This window comes from Callithrix jacchus, chromosome 5, assembly GCF_049354715.1.
Source record: "Callithrix jacchus isolate 240 chromosome 5, calJac240_pri, whole genome shotgun sequence".
NCBI classification, from domain to species: domain Eukaryota; kingdom Metazoa; phylum Chordata; class Mammalia; order Primates; family Cebidae; genus Callithrix; species Callithrix jacchus.
Window position 1 is genome coordinate 82,386,658 of NC_133506.1, and position 19,707 is coordinate 82,406,364.

Sequence of the window (19,707 nt, forward strand, 5' to 3'; positions counted from 1 at the left end):
CCTCTTCTCTGAGTTTGCATGGAATAATCACTTCTTTTCTTCTGGTTTGAATAGTATACATCCTGTTTTTATTCTCCTGGTGTTTGTACCTAACTTATTAAAACCCACACATATGTTTCTTCCCCACCTACCATCCAATTTTTACAGTTGTGAATGTGCATTTTTTATGCTGTTCAGTCTAGGATACTATATACAGCAAAATTATCTTTCTTTTTTCGTTTTTCTTTTAAGACGGACCGTCACTCTGTCTCCCAGGCTGGAGTGCAGTGGCATGATCTTGGCTCACTGCAGCTTCCAACTCCCATGTTCAAGTGATTCTCCTGCCTCAGCCTCCTGAGTAGCTGGGATTACAGGTGTGTGCCACCAAGCCCAGATAATTTTTTGTGGGTTTCTTTGTGTGTGTGTGTGTGTGTTGTTTGTTTGTTTATTATTATTATTATTACTATTATTATTGAGATGGGGTCTCACTCTGTTACCAAAGCTGGAGTGCAGTGTCATGATCTTGGCTCACTGAAGCCTCCTCCTCCTGGGTTCAAGCGATTCTCCTGCTTCAGCCTCCCAAGTAGCTGGGACTACAGGCATATGCCACCATGCCCAGCTAATTTTTGTATTTTTAGTAGAGACAGATTTTTGCCATGTTGGCTAGGCTGGTCTCGAACTCCTGACCTCAGGTGATCCACCCACCTTGGCCTCCCAAAGTGTTGGGATTACAGGCATGAGCCACTGCACCTGGCCAATTTTTATTTTTTTGTATTTTTAGTAGAGATGGAGTTTCACCATGTTGGCTAGGCTGGTCTTGAACTCATGACCTCAAGTGATCCACCCTCCTTAGCCTCCCAAAATTCTGGAATTACAGGCATCGAGACACCACACTCAGCCTAAAAACTCAAAATAGAACTACTATATGATTCAGCAATCCCATTACTGAGTGTTTATCCAAAGGAAAAGAAATTAGTATATCACAGGGATATCTGCACTTCCATGTTTATTGCAGCCATATTCACAATAGCATCTTAAGTGTCCACCAATGAATGAATGGATAAAGGAAATGTGGTATATATACATAATGCAATACTATTTGGCCATAATAAAAAATGAAATACCAACATTTGTAGCAAGATGGATGTCATTGAAGGTCATCATGTTAAGTGAAATAAGCCAGGCATAGAAAGACAACTACTGCATGTTCTCACTTATATTTGGGAGCCAAAAAAGTCCATCTTATGGAGGTAGAGAATAGAATGATGATTACTAGAGGCTGGGAAGGGTGTGGAGAGTGATGAAAAGGGGCTAGTTCATGGGTACAAACACACAGTTAGATAGAAGAAATAAGTTTGAATCTTTGATAGCACAGTTAACAACAATATATATATTTCAAAATCATATAGAAAAGAACATTTCAAATTTTTCCAACACAAAGAAATGAAAAATATTGAAGGTAATTGATATTATAAATACCCTGACTTGATTATTACATATCCTATGCATGTAGAACATTTCAAATTTTCCCAGCACAAAGAAATGATAACTGTTGAAAGTGATGCATATCCTGAATACCAACTTCATTATTACACATCTTATGCATGTATCAGAATATCACATGTAGCCCATAAATACATACAAATATTATTTACCAGTATTACATTTTCTTCTTGCAATCAGTCCTGCTATTGACAAATCAGGTTTTATTATTTAATTATTATTTGTTGAGAAGCCACAAAATGCCAACAACTGTTTTTAATACTGAGGATTTTTCTTTGTGATTTTTTTTTCTTTTGTTTTTCTTTTGCTTCTGGAAGGCATTAGAATTTTTTCTTTGTTAGATTTCACTGTAATATGTGGAGTCTATTCATAGTTTTTTTGACTCTCTATGCATACTTTCAATCTGAAGTCTTCAATTTTTAATTTTTCCATAATTCTTGATTATTGTTTCTTAAAATAGTACCTGCTCTCTGTTTTTCTTTCATTCTTGGTTCTTATTATATAAAATCTAGTCAGTCTCCATACTGCTTAACATTTCTTTCATATTTTTCAACTTTTTCTCCCTGATATTTTATGGAAGTGTAGAGTTCCCTGGCCTGATATTCTAGCTTCACTAGAATATTCTAGATATTCACTCTTCAATTTTACATATTCTGCCATTCAACCTAGTATTAACCATTATATTTTGACACATGGTTTTGTTGTTTTTATTTTTAATGACACGTTCTTGCTTGATATTTCAAGTATTCTCCTTCATCATTCTTAGGATAGCTTTTTAAAAGTATATATACAGGCCACACACCTCCTAGGACCAACTGTAGAGTTGCTCAATCCAACAATTTTCCCCGTTCCAGAGAATCTCAAGATTGGATTTTGACAAAGATCCTCTTTTATGTTGAAAAGTTATATTAGGTAAATTTCCCTGCATAACAATATTGCCACATACTTAGTGGTTCAAATAGCACAAGTTTCTTTTTTTTTTTTTGAGACGGAGTTTCGCTCTTGTTACCCAGGCTGGAGTGCAATGGCGCGATCTCGGCTCACCGCAACCTCCGCCCCCTGGGTTCAGGCAATTCTCCTGCCTCAGCCTCCTGAGTAGCTGGGATTACAGGCACGCACCACCATGCTCAGCTATTTTTTTTTTTTTTTTTTTGTATTTTTTAGTAGAGACGGGGTTTCACCATGTTGACCAGGATGGTCTGGATCTCTTGACCTCAGTGATCCACCCGCCTCGGCCTCCCAAAGTGCTGGGATTACAGGCGTGAGCCACACAAGTTTCTTGTCTCAGAGTTTGTATGAGTGAGATTCGGAGCACAGCTTAACTGAGTCCTTTGCAGCCTGCTATCAAGGTGTCAGGCAAGACAGGGTTCTCATGGGAAGGCTCTACAAGGAATAATTTCAAGCACACAGAGCTGTCCAAAGGGTTCAGCTCCTTGCAGGTTGTGAAACTAAGGGCCTTCCATTCTTGCAGGCTATTGGTTGGAGGCCATCCTCAGTTCCTTGGCATATGGACCTCCCCAACATCACCACCACTTCATCAAAGCCAGCAAGAGAGGAGTCTCCTAGCAAGACACACATTAGACTTTTATGTCACCTTTATTGTACTGTATTGGTTACAAGTGAGTCCCAGTCCATATACAAGAGGAGGGGATTGCACAAGGATGTAACTACCAGGAGTTTCAGATAATGAGAGTAACAAATCCCTTTTGGGAACTGGAAATTATCTTTTCCTGAAGTTTCTAAAAACCACTGAATGGTTTTAAGCAGTAAAATAATAGCATATGCTTGTTTTAGAATGAGCACTAGCCAGAAAGTGTTGAGAACAGATTGGTGGTAGAGAAAACCCTAGTTAGGGAATCCAGTTATCAGGCTGTAATGGCAATCCTAGTGAAATGGTGGTGGCCCCAACTAAAGTAATGCTACTGGGAATAGAGAAAGATGGAAAAATTGGGGTTACTTAAGATACAATGAATAGGACTTGGTGATAAATAGATGGTGAGATTAAAGAGTTAACAATATTCAGGTCCTAGCTTGTGCAAATGAATGAGTGGGCAGTTAACTCATTCACTGAGAAAAGGAGGGCAGTCTAGACACAAAGTTGGAGGTGGATGGGTTAGTCCCCTAAAAGAATTGGAGAGACTATATCACCATCTCTTGAAAGAACCACTTTTTATGATACATTTAAACTAATTTTTATGTCTGCAAAGAACCTGTTGCTCAAATTTGTTAAAACAGCATCAATCTTTTCAACTCATTTTAAATACATGAATTTTTAGGATTACAAATAGTCTGTGGATACAGGAACATCAGACTGAGCGTACAAAGAGGGACCTGCTCTCCCTAAAAATATCCGTCATATGTTTTGAAAGCAAACGATGAGCTCTTGGAGGAGAAAATATGGATAAAAGCTATGTTGTATTTTAATGTATCTTACACCGGAGTAATTTGGGTTGAACTCAGTAGTCTTTTTTTTTTGAGACGGAGTTTCGCTCCTGTTGCCCAGGCTGGAGTGCAATGAATGGAGTGATTGATCTGGGCTCACCGCAACCTACGCCTCCCGGATTCAAGCGATTCTCCTGCTTCAGCCTCCCGAGTAGCTGGGATTACAGGCATGCGCCACCACGTCTGGCTAAGTTTTTGTATTTTTAGTAGAGCCAGTTTCTCCATGTTGGTCAGGCTGGTCTCGAACTCTCAACTTTAGGTGATCCGCCCGCCTCAGCCTCCCAAAGTGCTGGGATTACAGGCGTGAGCCACAGCTCCCGGCCGAACTCGGCAGTCTTAAGCACTGTGCCGCAGGACCTTGTGCAGACAAAGGGCGGGGACAGACCGGACTGGAGTCTGCCTCTCCGCTGCTCCCTCCCTCCCAGGACCCGGGGGAGTTGGGGGGGGGAAGGGACGGGGCGGGATCAGACACAAAAGATGTTGCATCATACTCTCGCGAGATGGACGGAGCTCTTCCATCCTCCGATTCTCCCAGCAGCACCACGGGTGCTCCCACCCGCGGAGAACTGGAGTCTGGCGATGCCCAGGGTCTTCTGGGAATTGTAGTTCCGGGCGGAATGAGGGCAACCCGCCTGATTCCGCTCCTGCTTACGCATGCGCGAATCCGAGCTGGCCCAAGAAGTTCATACCCTTTGTGAAGCCCGGGATGGGAGGTGAGTCGGTTGTGGTGATGTCCCTCGTCTCCGTTCGGCATCTGCGGTGGTTCCCCGGGTCGTTCTGCGCCGGGTCGGGGCTGGAGTGAGCGTTTGTTAAATGGGCCTCGAGGGCATACTATGAGCCCCGTCCCTTCTTGCTCTAGCCTGATCCTCTCCTCCCGGGACGCCGTTGTGCGACGGGCGGGGCGGTCGCGGGGTCCTGGGCCAGTGCCCCCAGCGCGGCGGAATTTGTCCATGCTCCCGATGCCCCAGCGCCACCTCTTCCAGGCGCCGGGTCCCCACCGTGACAGCTCCAAGCGGTGGGGACAGACATCTGAGGACCCAGACTCAGGGATGCTGTCCCGGGTTTCCAGGGTCCAGCTCCGTAGGACCGAGGCAGATTCCACCGTGAGGAAGAAACCCGACACAACCTGACCCGGGCCTTTCATCAGAGCCAAGGAGGGAAGCCAGGAAGTGGGACCACGAGGCCCGGGCTTCTAACTGTCTGGCCAGAGAGGTCTGAATTGGGGTGAAGAGCAGAATCTCCAGAACAAGGAGGAGGTGGTGATCATGGAGACAGAGTTGACTGAAATGCCTGAGAAAAGAGGTGAGAATTGCGGACATATTGAACTTGTGGCGTGAAAGGGCAAAATTTCTGCTTCTGAACAGAAAACCGTTGGCTCAGGGGTGGTGGCGTTTGGCTGGCTGTCTCCATTGTCTTGGGGAATGGATGGACTTTTTAAGTGAGACTGGAGGGCTTGGTATGGGAGCATTGCCCTTTCCATGGCAGCTGGACACACAGTGGACCCTTCAAAGCTACCCCCAAAATGTGAGTGAAATGTTAACTTATACGGCATAAGTAACAAAGCCTCAGTTAATTCATTTTCTCAGGTACTCTTCCTCCCAAATGATTATCTCATGCTAGTCTCCATTGGGGCTGAGAATTCAGCTCTTTGCTTGGCAAAAATATATTGTTTTACATAGAAGAAAACAGGCATAGTAGTCAGTGGCTGACTTCAATTCTACCTGACCACTTTCATGAAGGTTGTGCTGTGACCTCCTATATCAGAATTCCTCCTGGGGTGTTTGTTAGATTTCTAGATTGTACCCCAGGCTCAGCTAATGCTTATTAATTTGAGGTGGGGTCCAGCAATCTACATTATAAATAAGCTTTCAGAGTGAGAACAATTGAGCTTATTTCTCTGATAATTATTTAGTATAGATTAAGCTGGGAAATTAACTGACATATTCTAATTTCTAGATCAGAGGACGCCATCTTCAGAATGAGTTATGATTATAGCAAATGAATTTGAGCCCGGAGTAGCAGTATTCCTGTACATCCTGGGACGAGGGTCCTAGGGGGAGACTGGTTTTGGTCTACCTTCAGTCTCAGTGTTTGTAGGGTGCACATACAGGATGTTGGAGCAGTTTTTAGACTTTATATCTGAGTGGCTAGATAAGTCTAGGCCTCATTATTACTGCTTTCTTGCCGTTAGCTCTGTCTTCCCAGGATTCTCCCCATTTCCAAGAGAAGAGCACAGAAGAGGGAGAAGTGGCTGCTCTGCGCCTCACGGCCAGATCTCAGGTGAGTAAGTCTGTTGATTATTGGAATTACACCTTGTTTCTTAGAGTACAGATGTGCTCCCTTTTTGATGTGGAGTTTCTTTATCCACTAAAATCTATCTACAGAGCTGAGTTCTAAATCTAAGAGACTACTCAGGAGGCTGATGAACTCAGAAGAAAATGTTTTCTACTTACTCATAACACTGGATGGATTTCTTCCCCAGTTAGTGTTTATTGCCCCTTAACAGACAGGTATCAGGTAAGCAACATTTCCCTTTCTTAGCCTACTATGCTCATTTCTGTGCTTGGTAATGTGAGAAACTATTTTAAATATAATGTGGTAATACCTCTTAAAACTTGTTTCTCTAGAGGAAACAGGATGTATGTGACTTTAAGTAGCAATTTAAGAAAGCACTTGAATGCTGAAGTGATTGTAAAAATAGTAAGTACTCAGGTAGTTCAAAGAAATGCTGGAAAAGGAAAGCCTATGAAGGCATAATTGAAAGTGTTACAATTAGAATCCAGCCCTCTGAGATGATGGAAGCTAAGGTATTATGTCTGTAACTTACTTTTATATTGTTACCCCCTCTCTCCCAAAAGGCAAATAGACAAATATTAAGAATTTTTGAATTTAGGTGGTGATTGTACTGTATTAATGATTATTATGTTCATCTTTAAACTTTTGTATGTTTGAAGATTTTATTAAAAGAATTTGGGGCTGGGTACAATGGTTCACACCTGTAATCCCAATACTTTGGGAGGCCGAGGTGGGCAGATCACCTGAGGTCAGGAGTTCAAGACCAGCCTGACCAATATGGTGAAACCTCGTATCTACTAAAAATACAAAAACTAGCTGGGCGTGGCGGTGCATGCTTGTAATCCCAGCTACTCTGGAGACTGAGGCATGAGAATCACTTGAACCCAGGAGGCAGAGATTACAGTGAGCTGACATAGGGCTACTACACTCCAGCCTGGGTGAGAGTGAGACTGTCTCAAAAAAAAAAAAAAAGAAAAGAAAAGAAGTTGAGTAGGAAAAAAGGAGCTTTCCATGATGGGTATGGCATACCACAACTCAGAGATTCCTCAATCAGCCTTTGTCTTTGCTTCTATAATCCAAAGTGTAAAAAGTAGATGCTGCATGTTTGTAGTGTTTGTAAAAGTGACTCTTCAAGATCCTTTATTATACTTGCCTGTCTCCATTGGCTTCTCAATGAAGTCTTGAAGTCTTGAAGACTTTATTAATCAAGAAGCTTTAAGTTGCAGCTAATGAAATCAATTCAAATGGGCCTAAGTGAAAAGAAGTAACTAATGATGAACAAACTGAAAAATCTAGGTCTGGCTATATCTAGGGCTCAAGCAAGAATGTTAAAACCTGTTTCTTCATTTTACTGACCTTTTCTTTTTTCTCCATGAGTTTTGTTGTCAAGCAGGTTTTTCTCCTAGTGTTGGCCTCTAACAAGTTTAGGCTTACATTTTCCTGTGTTGAAGGCCAGAGAAAAAGGCAGATTCTCTTCTCGTCATTCTTGCAGAAGTGCTGGGATTGACTCTAATGGGGTATTAGGCTCATTCCTGGATGAGTTATTGGCCAAATCTAAGTGTAATTCTCTATAGAATACACACACCCCTACACACACACCTGAGCATGCACACATCCCACCCATGAGTCAGAGTTGGAGTCAGTGCTACCTGAACTACACAGACTCAAAGTGGCCAGGCATAGTAGCCAGGGCAAAATTAGGGCACAGGTACCAGAAGTGTGAATATATATTTCAGTACTTTGATATTAGATTCAACACTATTACAGCATCAAGGTGATTGAATCTATTAATGGAATATTTTAAAAGCTCTCTTTGTTCTGTTTGGATTTTATTGGATTTTAAAAATGCAATATTGCAGCTTTTTTGCTTACTAGAATTTGCCTGGGCTATTTTTTATCTTTGATTTATTAGATTTTTTTAAATATTAAAGTTCTAATTCTTGCTCATTGTAACGAAGTGAAAAACACTGATAAACAGAAATGTAAAGGTAATATACCAGGCACAGTGGCTCACGCCTTCAATCCCAGCACTTTGGGAGGCCAAGTTGGACAGATCACGAGGTCAGGAGATTGAGACCATCCTGGCCAACATGGTGAAACCCCATCTCAAATAAAAATACAAAAATTAGCTGGGCATGGCAATGCGTGCCCATAATCCCAGCTACTTGGGAGGCTGAGGCAGGAGAATCACTTGAACCCAGCAGGTGGAGGTTGCAGTGAGATGAAATTGTGTCACCGCACTCCAGCCTGGCTGCAAAGTGAGACTCCATCTCAAAAAAAGGTAGTGCTACTTCTTCTTCAATTTCAGTCCCTGCCTCTCCCTGCTAACATTTGATGTATATTTTTCCATATTATTTTTATGCTTGCACTACTACATTCAGGCATATGGTATACCATATTTCCTTCCATTTAGCCACCAGTACCCAACCTAGCAGTCTGCATGGCCTATTCGGTATATAGGATGTGGCTTGAAAAACAAACAAAGAAAAACCTTTTTATAAGGGAAATTTTCTCATTCACATTTAATACATATGTTTCAAACTTTTCTTGCCATGTGACTTTTATAATTCTGTTTCCTGTGCTTTCTTGTTTCCTCTTTTGTATTTTCCCTGCTGTTTGTGCAATGGTTTGCATTTTTGTTGTTGTCAATTTTTCTTCTGATTGTTTAGCACTTAATACCCACTGAATGTTGATTTAGTTATATATATGCAGATTCCGGGCTAAAGGTCATCTTCTTCATAATGTCTTTTCTACTTAGGGGCTACTTAGTAATTTTTACATATTATTTTATCTTATGGGAATAATTATCTTATTTCTTAAATCTTAGATTATTTTCCCTATAGTAGCTTTACTTTGAAATCATTTTATTTATAAGAAGTGTTGCAAATAGTACAAAAAATTTGTATATGTTTCACCCAGATTTTGCAAAAATTTATATTTTACTTAGCTTTATTATTATTTTTTCAAAACCAGGACATTCACATTGGTATAATATTATAACCTACTGACCTTATTCCGATTTCCCAGCTGTCTTACTTTTCTCATTTAAAATTTCTGCTTTTATATTGTAAATATTTCCGGTTTTTTGTAAATATCTATGTTTTTTGTTCTAAATATCTATTGTAAGTATCTATGTTTTTTGTTCTAACTCGATTTGTGTGTTCTGCTAATTTATTTGTGTTTTTCAGAAATGTAGTGGAAGTGTTTAAAGCTATGAAATTTCCTCTGAGTACAGTTTTAACCATTTAGCATTTTTTCTATTTTATTTCACCATTATTTTCATATTTTGATATAGTTTTTTAGTTATTTATCAATTATTCTGCTCTATTTTTGTTTTGGATATACTGAAATTTGCTTTGTTACTTTTTGCAAATGCTACATGAATGTTTAAACAGTAGATGTTTTCTTTTTTTTTCTTTTTTGAGACGGAGTTTCACTCTTGTTACCCAGGCTGGAGTGCAATGGCGTGATCTCGGCTCACCACAACCTCCGCCTCATGGGTTCAGGCAATTCTCCTGCCTCAGCCTCCCGAGTAGCTGGGACTACAGGCGCGCACCACTATGCCCGGCTAATTTTTATATTTTTAGTAGAGACAGGGTTTCACCATGTTGACCAGGGTGGTCTTGATCTCTTGACCTTGTGATCCACCCGGCTCAGCCTCCCAAAGTGCTGGGATTATAGGCGTGAGCCACCACGCCCAGTCAACAGAAGATGTTTTCTATCCAGTTAGAGCATTTGGTTTATATCTATTTCAGTAACCTTAAAATATTCCTGTTGCCTGTGGGTTTACTTAAAGCTGCCAGTTCAATGCAGATATATACCTATCTCCTTATGGTTTTTGTATTTTTTGTCTTATAGAACTATAATCTTATTTTATTTTATACATAAATATTTATTAATTGTATCTCATAAATTGGAGCTGTTTCCAATGTAATGCTTTTGCCTTGAATTAATTCATGTTTAACTGGTTGCTTTTTGCTGTTTTTTCATTCCATGATTTCTCCATTTACAAATTCTGTATTGCATTTCATCTTGTGATTGGCTAGATTCACTCTGCAATTTTTTATTGACTCAGAGAAGCATTATGTAGACATGACCTTTTTTCCCCTCTGCTTATATTTCACTTTAATCAAACTACATTGTTGACTCATTGGTTCATATTTTAATACTTTATTCCCCAGAAAAATTGTAGTGTCTCAATGGAGAAACCAGGGTCATCTTTTGGTTCTCATATTGAATCTAGCATAGTGTACCTGGCACATAAATGATAGTGACCCTTTATGTAAAATATTCTGAATCTGAACACCATTAGAACACTTGTTATTTATCATAGTCAGTTCCCCTGTTAAGTGCATCTCAGGCTTTTGCTCCAGGGCCAGTAGAAATTGGGGGATGAAAGAGAGGTTGCAAGGGAAAAATGTTGAAAAAAATGCTCTTATGTCTTAGGAAACAGTGACATTCAAGGATGTTGCCATGGACTTTACACCAGAGGAGTGGGGGAAGCTGGATCCTGCACAAAGGGATATGATGCTGGAGAACTATAGGAACCTGGTCTCACTATGTAAGAATGGATTCTCACTGTGACTCTGGAATCTGCTTATGGGAACATCATTAGTTTAATGACAGTGAAATAGCTTAACAAAGCCTTCACCTTTGCATTCAGGAGTCAAAAAGTGTTAATTCGTTTTGGCCTATATTGAAAATCTGTTCCTCCTCTAGATTCTTGATGAAATGTCTATGCTTGTCTTTTATGAGGATTCTTTAGATTTAAGTAACAGAAACTCAACTCACACTCTTAAAGGGGAAAAAAATCTTGATTTTTCAGGGATCCAAATATATTATCAGGAATTTCCTTTATTTCTTAATTGATTTACTTTTGACCAATTGGCTTGGTTTTGCTCTGTATTAGCTTTATTCTTGAACTCTTGACCTCAGGTGATCCGCTCGCCTTGGTCTCCAAAGTGCTTGGATTACAGGCGTGAGCCACCACGCCTGGCCCTATATTAGCTTTATTCTTAGGATTTCCCCATGTGGCAAAGATGGCCAGTGGCAGTCCAGGGTTTTGTTATTCTTCTAGTTAGATAGCTAAGCTAAAAAACAAACTGCTTCTGTCCTGGGAGTTTCAGCAAATAAAGTCACATGCCCATTGGTGAAACAGTCTCTAGAGCCAGAGAGATTGAGCACTCTGGCCAGTTTTAGATCCTGGGCCTACCAGCGTGAATGCTGGTACACACATGCATGCATATGTTTGTATGACGGGTGGAGGGGATGGTTAGCCCCTCCCAAACCTCATGTAAAAAAAATCCCCTAAGAAAGTGACTTCTTGTAACTGAAGAAGGAGGAAAGGGAAAACATTAGAAGATAAAAACTTAAGTTACCACCATTACAAATTGTGTGGTGCTGCCACTGAGGTCCCACTTTTTCTTCCTTTCCTGGGGTAAGGACTACTTTGCAACATCTCCGAAGTTTCCTCACACAATAAGGAAATAAAGAGAAATTCCTTTCTTTTCTGATGGTCGAAAATATTTGTATTTATAAATCTAGTTGAACTCCTTACCAGGCCCAGACACTTACTGCAGATATTTTAAACTTCATTTAGAGGTCCATCCTCCCTTACTTCAGCTTTTCCTGTAATACTTTGCTTTTGTAGATCAAGAGGTTGAGACCATATTCTGGTTTAGATCTTTATACCCATTACAAATAACTAAGTCCAGCAGGTCAGGGACCATGAAAGTTGGGCATGGTAGCTCACGCCTGTAATCCTAGCACTTAGGGAGGCAGAGGTGGGAGGATACCTTAAGCCCAGAAGTTCGAGACCTGCCTGGGCACTGTAGTTAGTCCCCATTAACTTTAGAAATAAAAAATAAATTTTTATAAATTAAGAAAATAAAGAAAATTGAGATTCACTAAGGAATATATAACAATTCAACCTACTGGGAGAAAATGTCCACAAATAACTTACTCCTATCACTTTCTTCTTTTCCTTTTTTTAAATGAATAGGGCTTCCAGTTTCCAAACTTGAGAACTACACCTTGGAGAATGGAAAAGAACCATTGAAGCTTGAGAGAAAAGCCCCTAAAAACAGCTATTCAGGTGAGTCAGATCGATGGGAGTCTTCAGAAATGATAGCCCAGCAGGACAACTAAGAAATGATACTTTTCAGTGCTTAAGAAAGAATATTAGAAGTGCCTGTGTGCCTTTATTTTTTAATTTTTAAAAAATTCTCAAGCATTATAAATATATAGGGAAGTCCAGAAAATAAAATAACATTCGTATGTCCATCAGTGAGATTAGACACATACTCCTATTTTGCTTCGTTTGCCTCTTTTCTTTCTCTTTCTTCCTTTTTATTAAAATATAAAATTCATAATTATACAGTGCTGCTTAACAAAGAATATTAGAAGTGCCTGTGCACCTTTATTTTTTAATTTTTTAAAAATTCTAAAGCATTTTAAGTATATACAGAAGTCCAGAAAATAAAATAACATTCATATATCCGTCACTGAGGTTAGACACATACACCTGTTTTGCTGTTTATCTTTTTGTTTCTTCCTTTCTTTTTCTTACAATATAAAACTCATAATTATACAGGTGTAAGAATTTTCGCAAATTTAGCACATTCATGTATAACTATTGTCCAAATCAAGAAAATAGCCTCTCCAGCACCCCTAGAAGAACGCTTGTGCCCCCTCTTTCAGTCCCTGCCTCCTCCCAAGGGTAACCTTATCCTAACTTAGAGCACTAAGTTTTGACAATTCTTGGACTTTCTATAAATGGAATCATACTGTATATACCCTTATGTCTGGCTTCCTTCACTGAGCATTAACTGTGAGATATATCCATGTTGTTGCATGTCATTGTAGTTTATTCATTTTCATTGTTACATAATCTTTCATTTTGTTACTATACCAGTTTATTCTCCTGAAGATGAGTATTTGGATAGTTTCCAGTTTTTAGCTGTCTGAATAATGCTGCTATGTACACATTTTTAATGCCTTTTGGTGAACAAATATATGCATTTCTTTTGGATATATACATGCAAGTAGACTTGTTTTATCATAGGATAGATCCATGTTCACTTTTGGTTGATGTTGCCAAAGAGGTTTCTAGAGTCATTGCACCAGTTGCATTCCCAGCAGCAGAGTATGTGCGTTCTAGTTGTTACACATGGTTATCAACACTTAATATTCCTCGTTTTCATTTAACCATCCTTTTGAGGTGTGTAGTATCTTTTATTTTTTAAGAAATGAAAAGTACTACGTATTCAGTTTAAGCCCTTTTATTTTTGGCCAGGTGCAGTAGCTCACACCTGTAATCCCTGCACTTTGGGAGGCCGAGGTAGGTGGATCACCTGAAGTCAGGAGTTCAAGACCAGCCTGGCCAACATGGTGAAACCCCGTCTCTACTAAAAATACAAAAAATTAGCCAGGCATAGTGGTGGGCACCTGTAATCCCAGTACTTGCAAGGCTGAGGCAAGAGAATCTTGAACCCGGGAGGTGGAGGTTGCTGTGAGTCAAGATCGTGCCATTGCACTCCATGGGCAAAAGAGGGAGACTGTCTCAAAAAAGAAAACAAAAACAAAAAAGGAAACCCCTTTTATTCTCTTTCTTCCCTAAAAGTAACCACTATATTTTGAAATTGGTGTGATTTCAGTGTTTCTGTATACGTGTGTATACACAGAGACATATATACATATGTATATAAAGCAATATGTACATTTTATTATTATACCTTTTGTTATGTAGTCTAATTTTTTTAATATTCACATTGTATTTCGATATTAACCTGTTAATATATATGAATTATGTTTATTCATTTCAACTGCTATGGAGCAGTAAGTCCATTATGTGAATAAACTGAACAGTTTATTTTTTTGCCATTAGTAACAGTTGCAGTAATCATTCTTTATTGATTCCTACCTACTGTTCATCTTGAGAGCTGGTTTAGGGAGATAACTGGAAGAACAATTAGCAGATCTTAAATCATCACATTTAGCTTTACTAGGAGCTGCCAACAGTTATCAGACTTGTTAATTTTTGTCAATCTGATGGATGCAAATTGATGTTTTAAAATTTTCATTTCTCTGAGTGATAAATATGAGTTTCAGCATTTCATGTGTGTTAGCTATTCAAGTTTCTTCTTTTGAGTTATCTGTTGATACCCTTCGCCTATTTTTTGAGATTGGGCTTTTCTCTTGATTTGGTGGGTTCTTCATACATTTTAGGTGCTAATATATGACAGAAGTAGCATTGCAAATCAATGAGAAGAAATTGGTTCTGCCAATCTTTGGCTTATTTTATTTTCTGGTCTTAGGCATATAGAATTTTGATTTTTTTTTAAATTGTTTTTTGTTAATTCTCTACCTACTTTATCCCAGTGTCAGAAAGATAATCTTTATTTTATTCCAAAATGTTCAATTTTGCTTTATGGGTATTTATTTTTGTATGTGGTAGAAATAGGAAAACTAATTTTGTCTTTTTCCATGCTTGAAACCAGTAAGTCCAGCATTGTTCATTGAATAACTTTCTGCTACTGATTTGCAGTGCTAGCTTTGGTAAAACCAGTTCTTCTGTTTCTTGTCTCTCTGGTTTACTTGTCTGTCTATGTCCAATACCATACTATTCTAATTACTATACTTAGTAGTATGTATAGCTCATAAAGAAAATCCTTCCTGGATATTCTTATTTTTTTTTAAATGTTATACTTTTGAATATTGAAAGAGTTTTAAAATCTTTACCTGTGATTATGAATATGTCCCTTTTTCCTCATAGACCTATCAGTTTCTGTGACTTGCCCACTCACCACCCCTCTCCCTTTTTGGGGGTATTGCAGTTTTCATGGTGATCTGTTAAGAGATCCTTATATATGAGGTTTTTACCTTTTGATATGTTACAGGTATTTTTTCTAGTTTTCGCCTTTCAGTTTTGCTGTATGTTTTGATTTACAAATTCAATGTTTTACAGTCTTTTTTCCTGCCTTTTCAGAACTGCTTAAAACGTTTTTCATTACCTCAAGTTTTTGTAAATTCTTTAAATTCTTTTTTTTAATTGCATTTTAGGTTTTGGGGTACATGTGAAGAACATGCAAGATTGTTGCATAGATACACACATGGCAGTGTGATTTGCTGTCTTCCTCCCCATCACCTATATCTGGCATTTCTCCCTATGCTATCTCTCCTCAACTCCCCACCCCCCCGCTGTCCCTCCCCTATTTCCCCTCAACAGACCCCAGTGAGTGATGCTCCCCTCCCTGTGTCCATGTGTTCTTATTGTTCAACACCCACCTATGAGTGAGAACATGCGGTGTTTGATTTTCTGTTCTTGTGTCAGTTTGCTGAGAATGATGGTTTCCAGGTTCATCCGTGTCCCTACAAAGGACACGAACTCATCGTTTTTTATGGCTGCATAGTATTCCATGGTGTATATGTGCCACATTTTCCCTGTCCAGTCTATCATCGATGGGCATTTGGGTTGGTTCCAGGTCTTTGCTATTGTAAACTGTGCTGCAATGAACATTCATGTGCATGTGTCCTTATAGTAGAACAATTTATAATCCTTTTGATATATACCCAGTAATGGGATTGCTGGGTCAAATGGAATTTCTGTTTCTAGGTCCTTGAGGAATCGCCACACTGTCTTCCACAATGGTTGAACTAATTTACACTCCACCAACAGTATAAAAGTGTTCCCGTTTCTCCACATCCTCTCCAGCATCTGTTGTCTCCAGATTTTTTAATGATCGCAATTCTAACTGGCATGAGATAGTATCTCAGTGTAGTTTTGATTTGCATTTCTCTAATGACCAGTGATGATGAGCATTTTTTCATGTGTTTGTTGGCCTCATGTATGTCTTCCTTTATAAAGTGTCTATTCATATCCTTTGCCCACTTTTGAATGGGCTTGTTTTTTTCTTATAAATCTGTTTTAGTTCTTTGTAGATTCTGGATATCAGCCCTTTGTCAGATGGGTAGATTGCAAAAATTTTTTCCCATTCTGTTGGTTGCCGATTTACTCTAATGACTGTTACATTTGCTGTGCAGAAGCTGTGGAGTTTGATTAGGTCCCATTTGTCTATTTTGGCTTTTGTTGCCAATGCTTTTGGTGTTTTGGTCATGAAGTGTTTGCCTATGCCTATGTCCTGAATGGTTTTGCCTAGATTTTCTTCTAGGGTTCTTATGGTGTTGGGTCTTATGTTTAAATCTTTAATCCATCTGGAGTTAATTTTAGTGTAAGGTGTCAGGAAGGGGTCCAGTTTCTGCTTTCTGCACATGGCTAGCCAGTTTTCCCAACATCTTTTCTCAAACAGGGAATCCTTTCCCCATTGCTTGTTTTTGTCAGGTTTGTCAAAGATCAGATGGTTGTAGATGTGTGGTGTTGCCTCCAAGGCCTCTGTTCTGTTCTACTGGTCTGTATCTCTATTGTTGTACCAGTACCATGCTGTTTTGATTACTGTAGCCTTGTAGTATATACAGTTTGAAGTCTGGTAGTGTGATGCCTCCAGGTTTGTTCTTTTTGCTTAGAATTGACTTGGTTATGCGGGCTGTCTTTTGGTTCCATATGGAGTTTAAGGTGGATTTTTCCAGTTCTGTGATGAAGGTCATTGGTAGCTTGATGGGGATAGCATTGAATCTGTAAATTACTTTGGGCAGTATGGCTATTTTCACAATATTGATTCTTCCTAACCATGAGCATTGAATGTTTCTCCATCTGTTTGTGTCCTCTCTTATTTCATTGAGCAGTGGTTTGTAGTTCTCCTTGAAGAGGTTCTTTACGTTCCTTGTTAGTTGTATTCCTAGGTATTTTATTCTCTTTGTAGCAGTTGTGAATGGCAGTTCATTCTTGATTTGGCTCTCTTTAAGTCTGTTGTTGATATATAGGAATGCTTGTGATTTTTGCATATTGATTTTGTATCCTGAGACTTTGCTGAAGTTGCTTATCAGTTTCAGGAGATTTTGGGCTGAGACAGTGGGGTCTTCTAAATATACAATCATGTTGTCTGCAAGTAGAGACAATTTGACTTCCTCCTTTCCTAACTGAATACCCTTTATTTCTTTTTCTTGCTGATTGCTCTGGCTAGAAATTCCAATACTGTATTGAATAGGAGTGGTGAGAGAGGGCATCCTATCCTTGTCTAGTGCCAGATTTCAAAGCGAATGCTTCCAGTTTTTGCCGATTCAGTATGATATTGGCTGTGGGTTTGTTGTAAATAGCTTTTATTATTTTGAGATACGTTCCATCAATACCTAGTTTATTGAGGGTTTTTAGCATAAAGGGCTGTTGAATTTTGTCAAAGGCCTTCTCTGCATCAATTGAGATAATCATGTGGTTTTTTTCTTTGATTCTGTTTATGTAGTGAATTATGTTTATAGACTTGGGTATGTTGAACCAACCTTGCATCCCCAGGATGGAGCCTACTTGATCATGATGGATAAGCTTTTTGATGTGCTATTGCAATCAGTTTGCCAGTATTTTATTGAAGATTTTTGCGTCTATGTTCATCATGGATATTGGCCTGAAGTTTTCTTTTCTTGCTGAGTCTCTCCTGTGTTTTGGTATCAGGATGATGTTGGTCTCATAAAATGATTTGGGAAGGATTCCCTCTTTTTGGATTGTTTGGAATAGTTTCAGAAGGAATGGTACCAACCCCTCTTTGTATGTCTGGTAGAATTCGGCCATGAACCCATCTGGACCTGGGCTTTTTTTGGGTGGTAGGCTATTAATTGCTGCCTCAACTTCTGCCCTTGTTATTGGTCTATTCAGGGTTTTGACTTGTTCCTGGTTTCGGCTTGGGAGGATGCAAGTGTCCAGGAATTTATCTATTTCTTCCAGGTTTACTAGTTTATGTACATAGAGTTGTTTGTAATAATCTCTGATGATGGTTTGTATTTCTGTGGAATCTGTGGTGATATCCCCTTTATCGTTTTTTTATTGCATCTATTTGGTTATTCTCTCTTTTCTTTTTTATTAATCTGGCTAGTGGTCTATTTTGTTGATCTTTTCGAAAAACAGCTCCTGGATTTATTGATGTTTTTCAAGGGGTTTTCATGTCTCTATCTCCTTCAGTTCTGCTCTAATCTTAGTTATTTCTTGTCTTCTGCTAGGTTTTGAGTTTTTTTGATCTTGCTCCTCTAGCTCTTTCAATTTTGATAAGAGGGTGTTGATTTTAGATCTTTCCTTGCTTCTCATGCGGGCATTTATTGCTAGAAATTTTCCTCTAGACACTGCTTTTAAATGTGTCGCAGAGATTCTGGTACGTTGTGTCTTCATTCTTGTTGGTTTTGAAGAACATCTTTATTTCTGCTTTTATTTCATTGTTTATCCAGTCAACATTCAAGAGCCAGTTGTTCAGTTTCCATGAAGCTGTGTGGTTCTGAGTTAGTTTCTGAATTCTGAGTTCTAACTTGATTGCACTGTGGTCTGAGAGACTGTTATGATTTCTGTTCTTTTGCATTTGCTGAGGAGTGATTTACTTCCAATTATGTGGTCAATTTTAGAATAGGTGTGATGTGGTGCTGAGAAGAGTGTATATTCTGTGGATTTGAGGTGGAGAGTTCTGTAAATGTCTATTAGGTTTGCTTAGTCCAGGCTTGAGTTCAAGTCCTGGATATCCTTGTTAATTTCTGTCAGGTTGATCCATCTAATATTGACAATGGGGTGTTAAAGTCTCCCACTATTATTGTGTGGGAGTCTAAATCTCTTTGTAAGTCATTGAGAACTTGCTTTATGTATCTGGGTACTCCTGTATTGGGTACATAAATATTTAGGATCGTTAGTTCTTGTTGCATTGATCCTTTTACCATTATGTAATGTCCTTCTTTGTCTCTTGATCTTTGTTGGTTTGAAGTCTATTTTATCAGAAAAGAGAATTGCAACTCCTGCTTTTTTTTTTTGCTCTCCATTTTCTTGGTAAATCTTCCTCCATCCCTTTATTTTGAGCCTTTGTGTATCCTTGCATGTGAGATGGGTTTCCTGGATACAGCACACCAGTGGGTTTTGGCTTTTTATCCCATTTGCCAGTCTGTGTCTTTTGATTGGGGCATTCAGCCCATTTACATTTAGGGTTAATATTGTTATGTGTGAATTTGATCCTGTCATTTTGATGCTAGATGGCTGTTTTGCCTGTTAGTTGATGCAGTTTCTTCATTGTGTCGATGCTCTTTACCATTTGGTATGTTTTTGGAGTGGCTGGTACTGGTTGTTCCCTTTGTATGTTTAGTGCTTCTTTCAGGAGCTCTTATAAAACAGGCTTGGTGATGATGAAATCTGAGTACTTGCTTGTTCATAAAGGATTTTATTTCTCCTTCAGTTATGGAGCTTAGTTTGGCTGGATATGAAATTCTGGGTTGAAAGTTCTTTTCTTTAAGGAAGTTGAATATTGGCCCCCACTCTCTTCTGGCTTGTAGGGTTTCTGCTGAGAGATCTGCTGTGAGTCTGATGGGCTTCCCTTTGTGGGTAATCTGAGCTTTCTCTCTGGCTGCCCTTAGCAT

General features: G+C 39.1%; 1 protein-coding gene across 7 annotated transcripts in view; it reads left to right on the forward strand.

Moving 5' to 3' along the window:
• The first annotated feature begins 4,576 nt into the window (after window positions 1-4,576).
• The window catches only part of ZNF286A (zinc finger protein 286A), a 33,162-nt gene continuing 18,031 nt past the window's right edge, over window positions 4,577-19,707 (forward strand). For 3 of the 7 annotated variants that reach the window (XM_035300111.3, XM_035300110.3, XM_008996477.6), the window contains exons 1-4: window positions 5,149-5,226; window positions 6,116-6,204; window positions 10,666-10,780; window positions 12,221-12,313. In XM_035300111.3, coding sequence (XP_035156002.1) covers window positions 5,190-5,226; window positions 6,116-6,204; window positions 10,666-10,780; window positions 12,221-12,313 — 334 coding nt within the window. In that variant the 5' untranslated portion in view covers window positions 5,149-5,189. Of the gene's footprint in view, window positions 4,638-5,148; window positions 5,227-6,113; window positions 6,205-6,308; window positions 6,442-10,665; window positions 10,781-12,220; window positions 12,314-19,707 lie in introns of those variants that run through there. The other 4 variants (XM_078373106.1, XM_054255894.2, XM_054255895.2 and 1 more) reach the window with 3 other exon arrangements.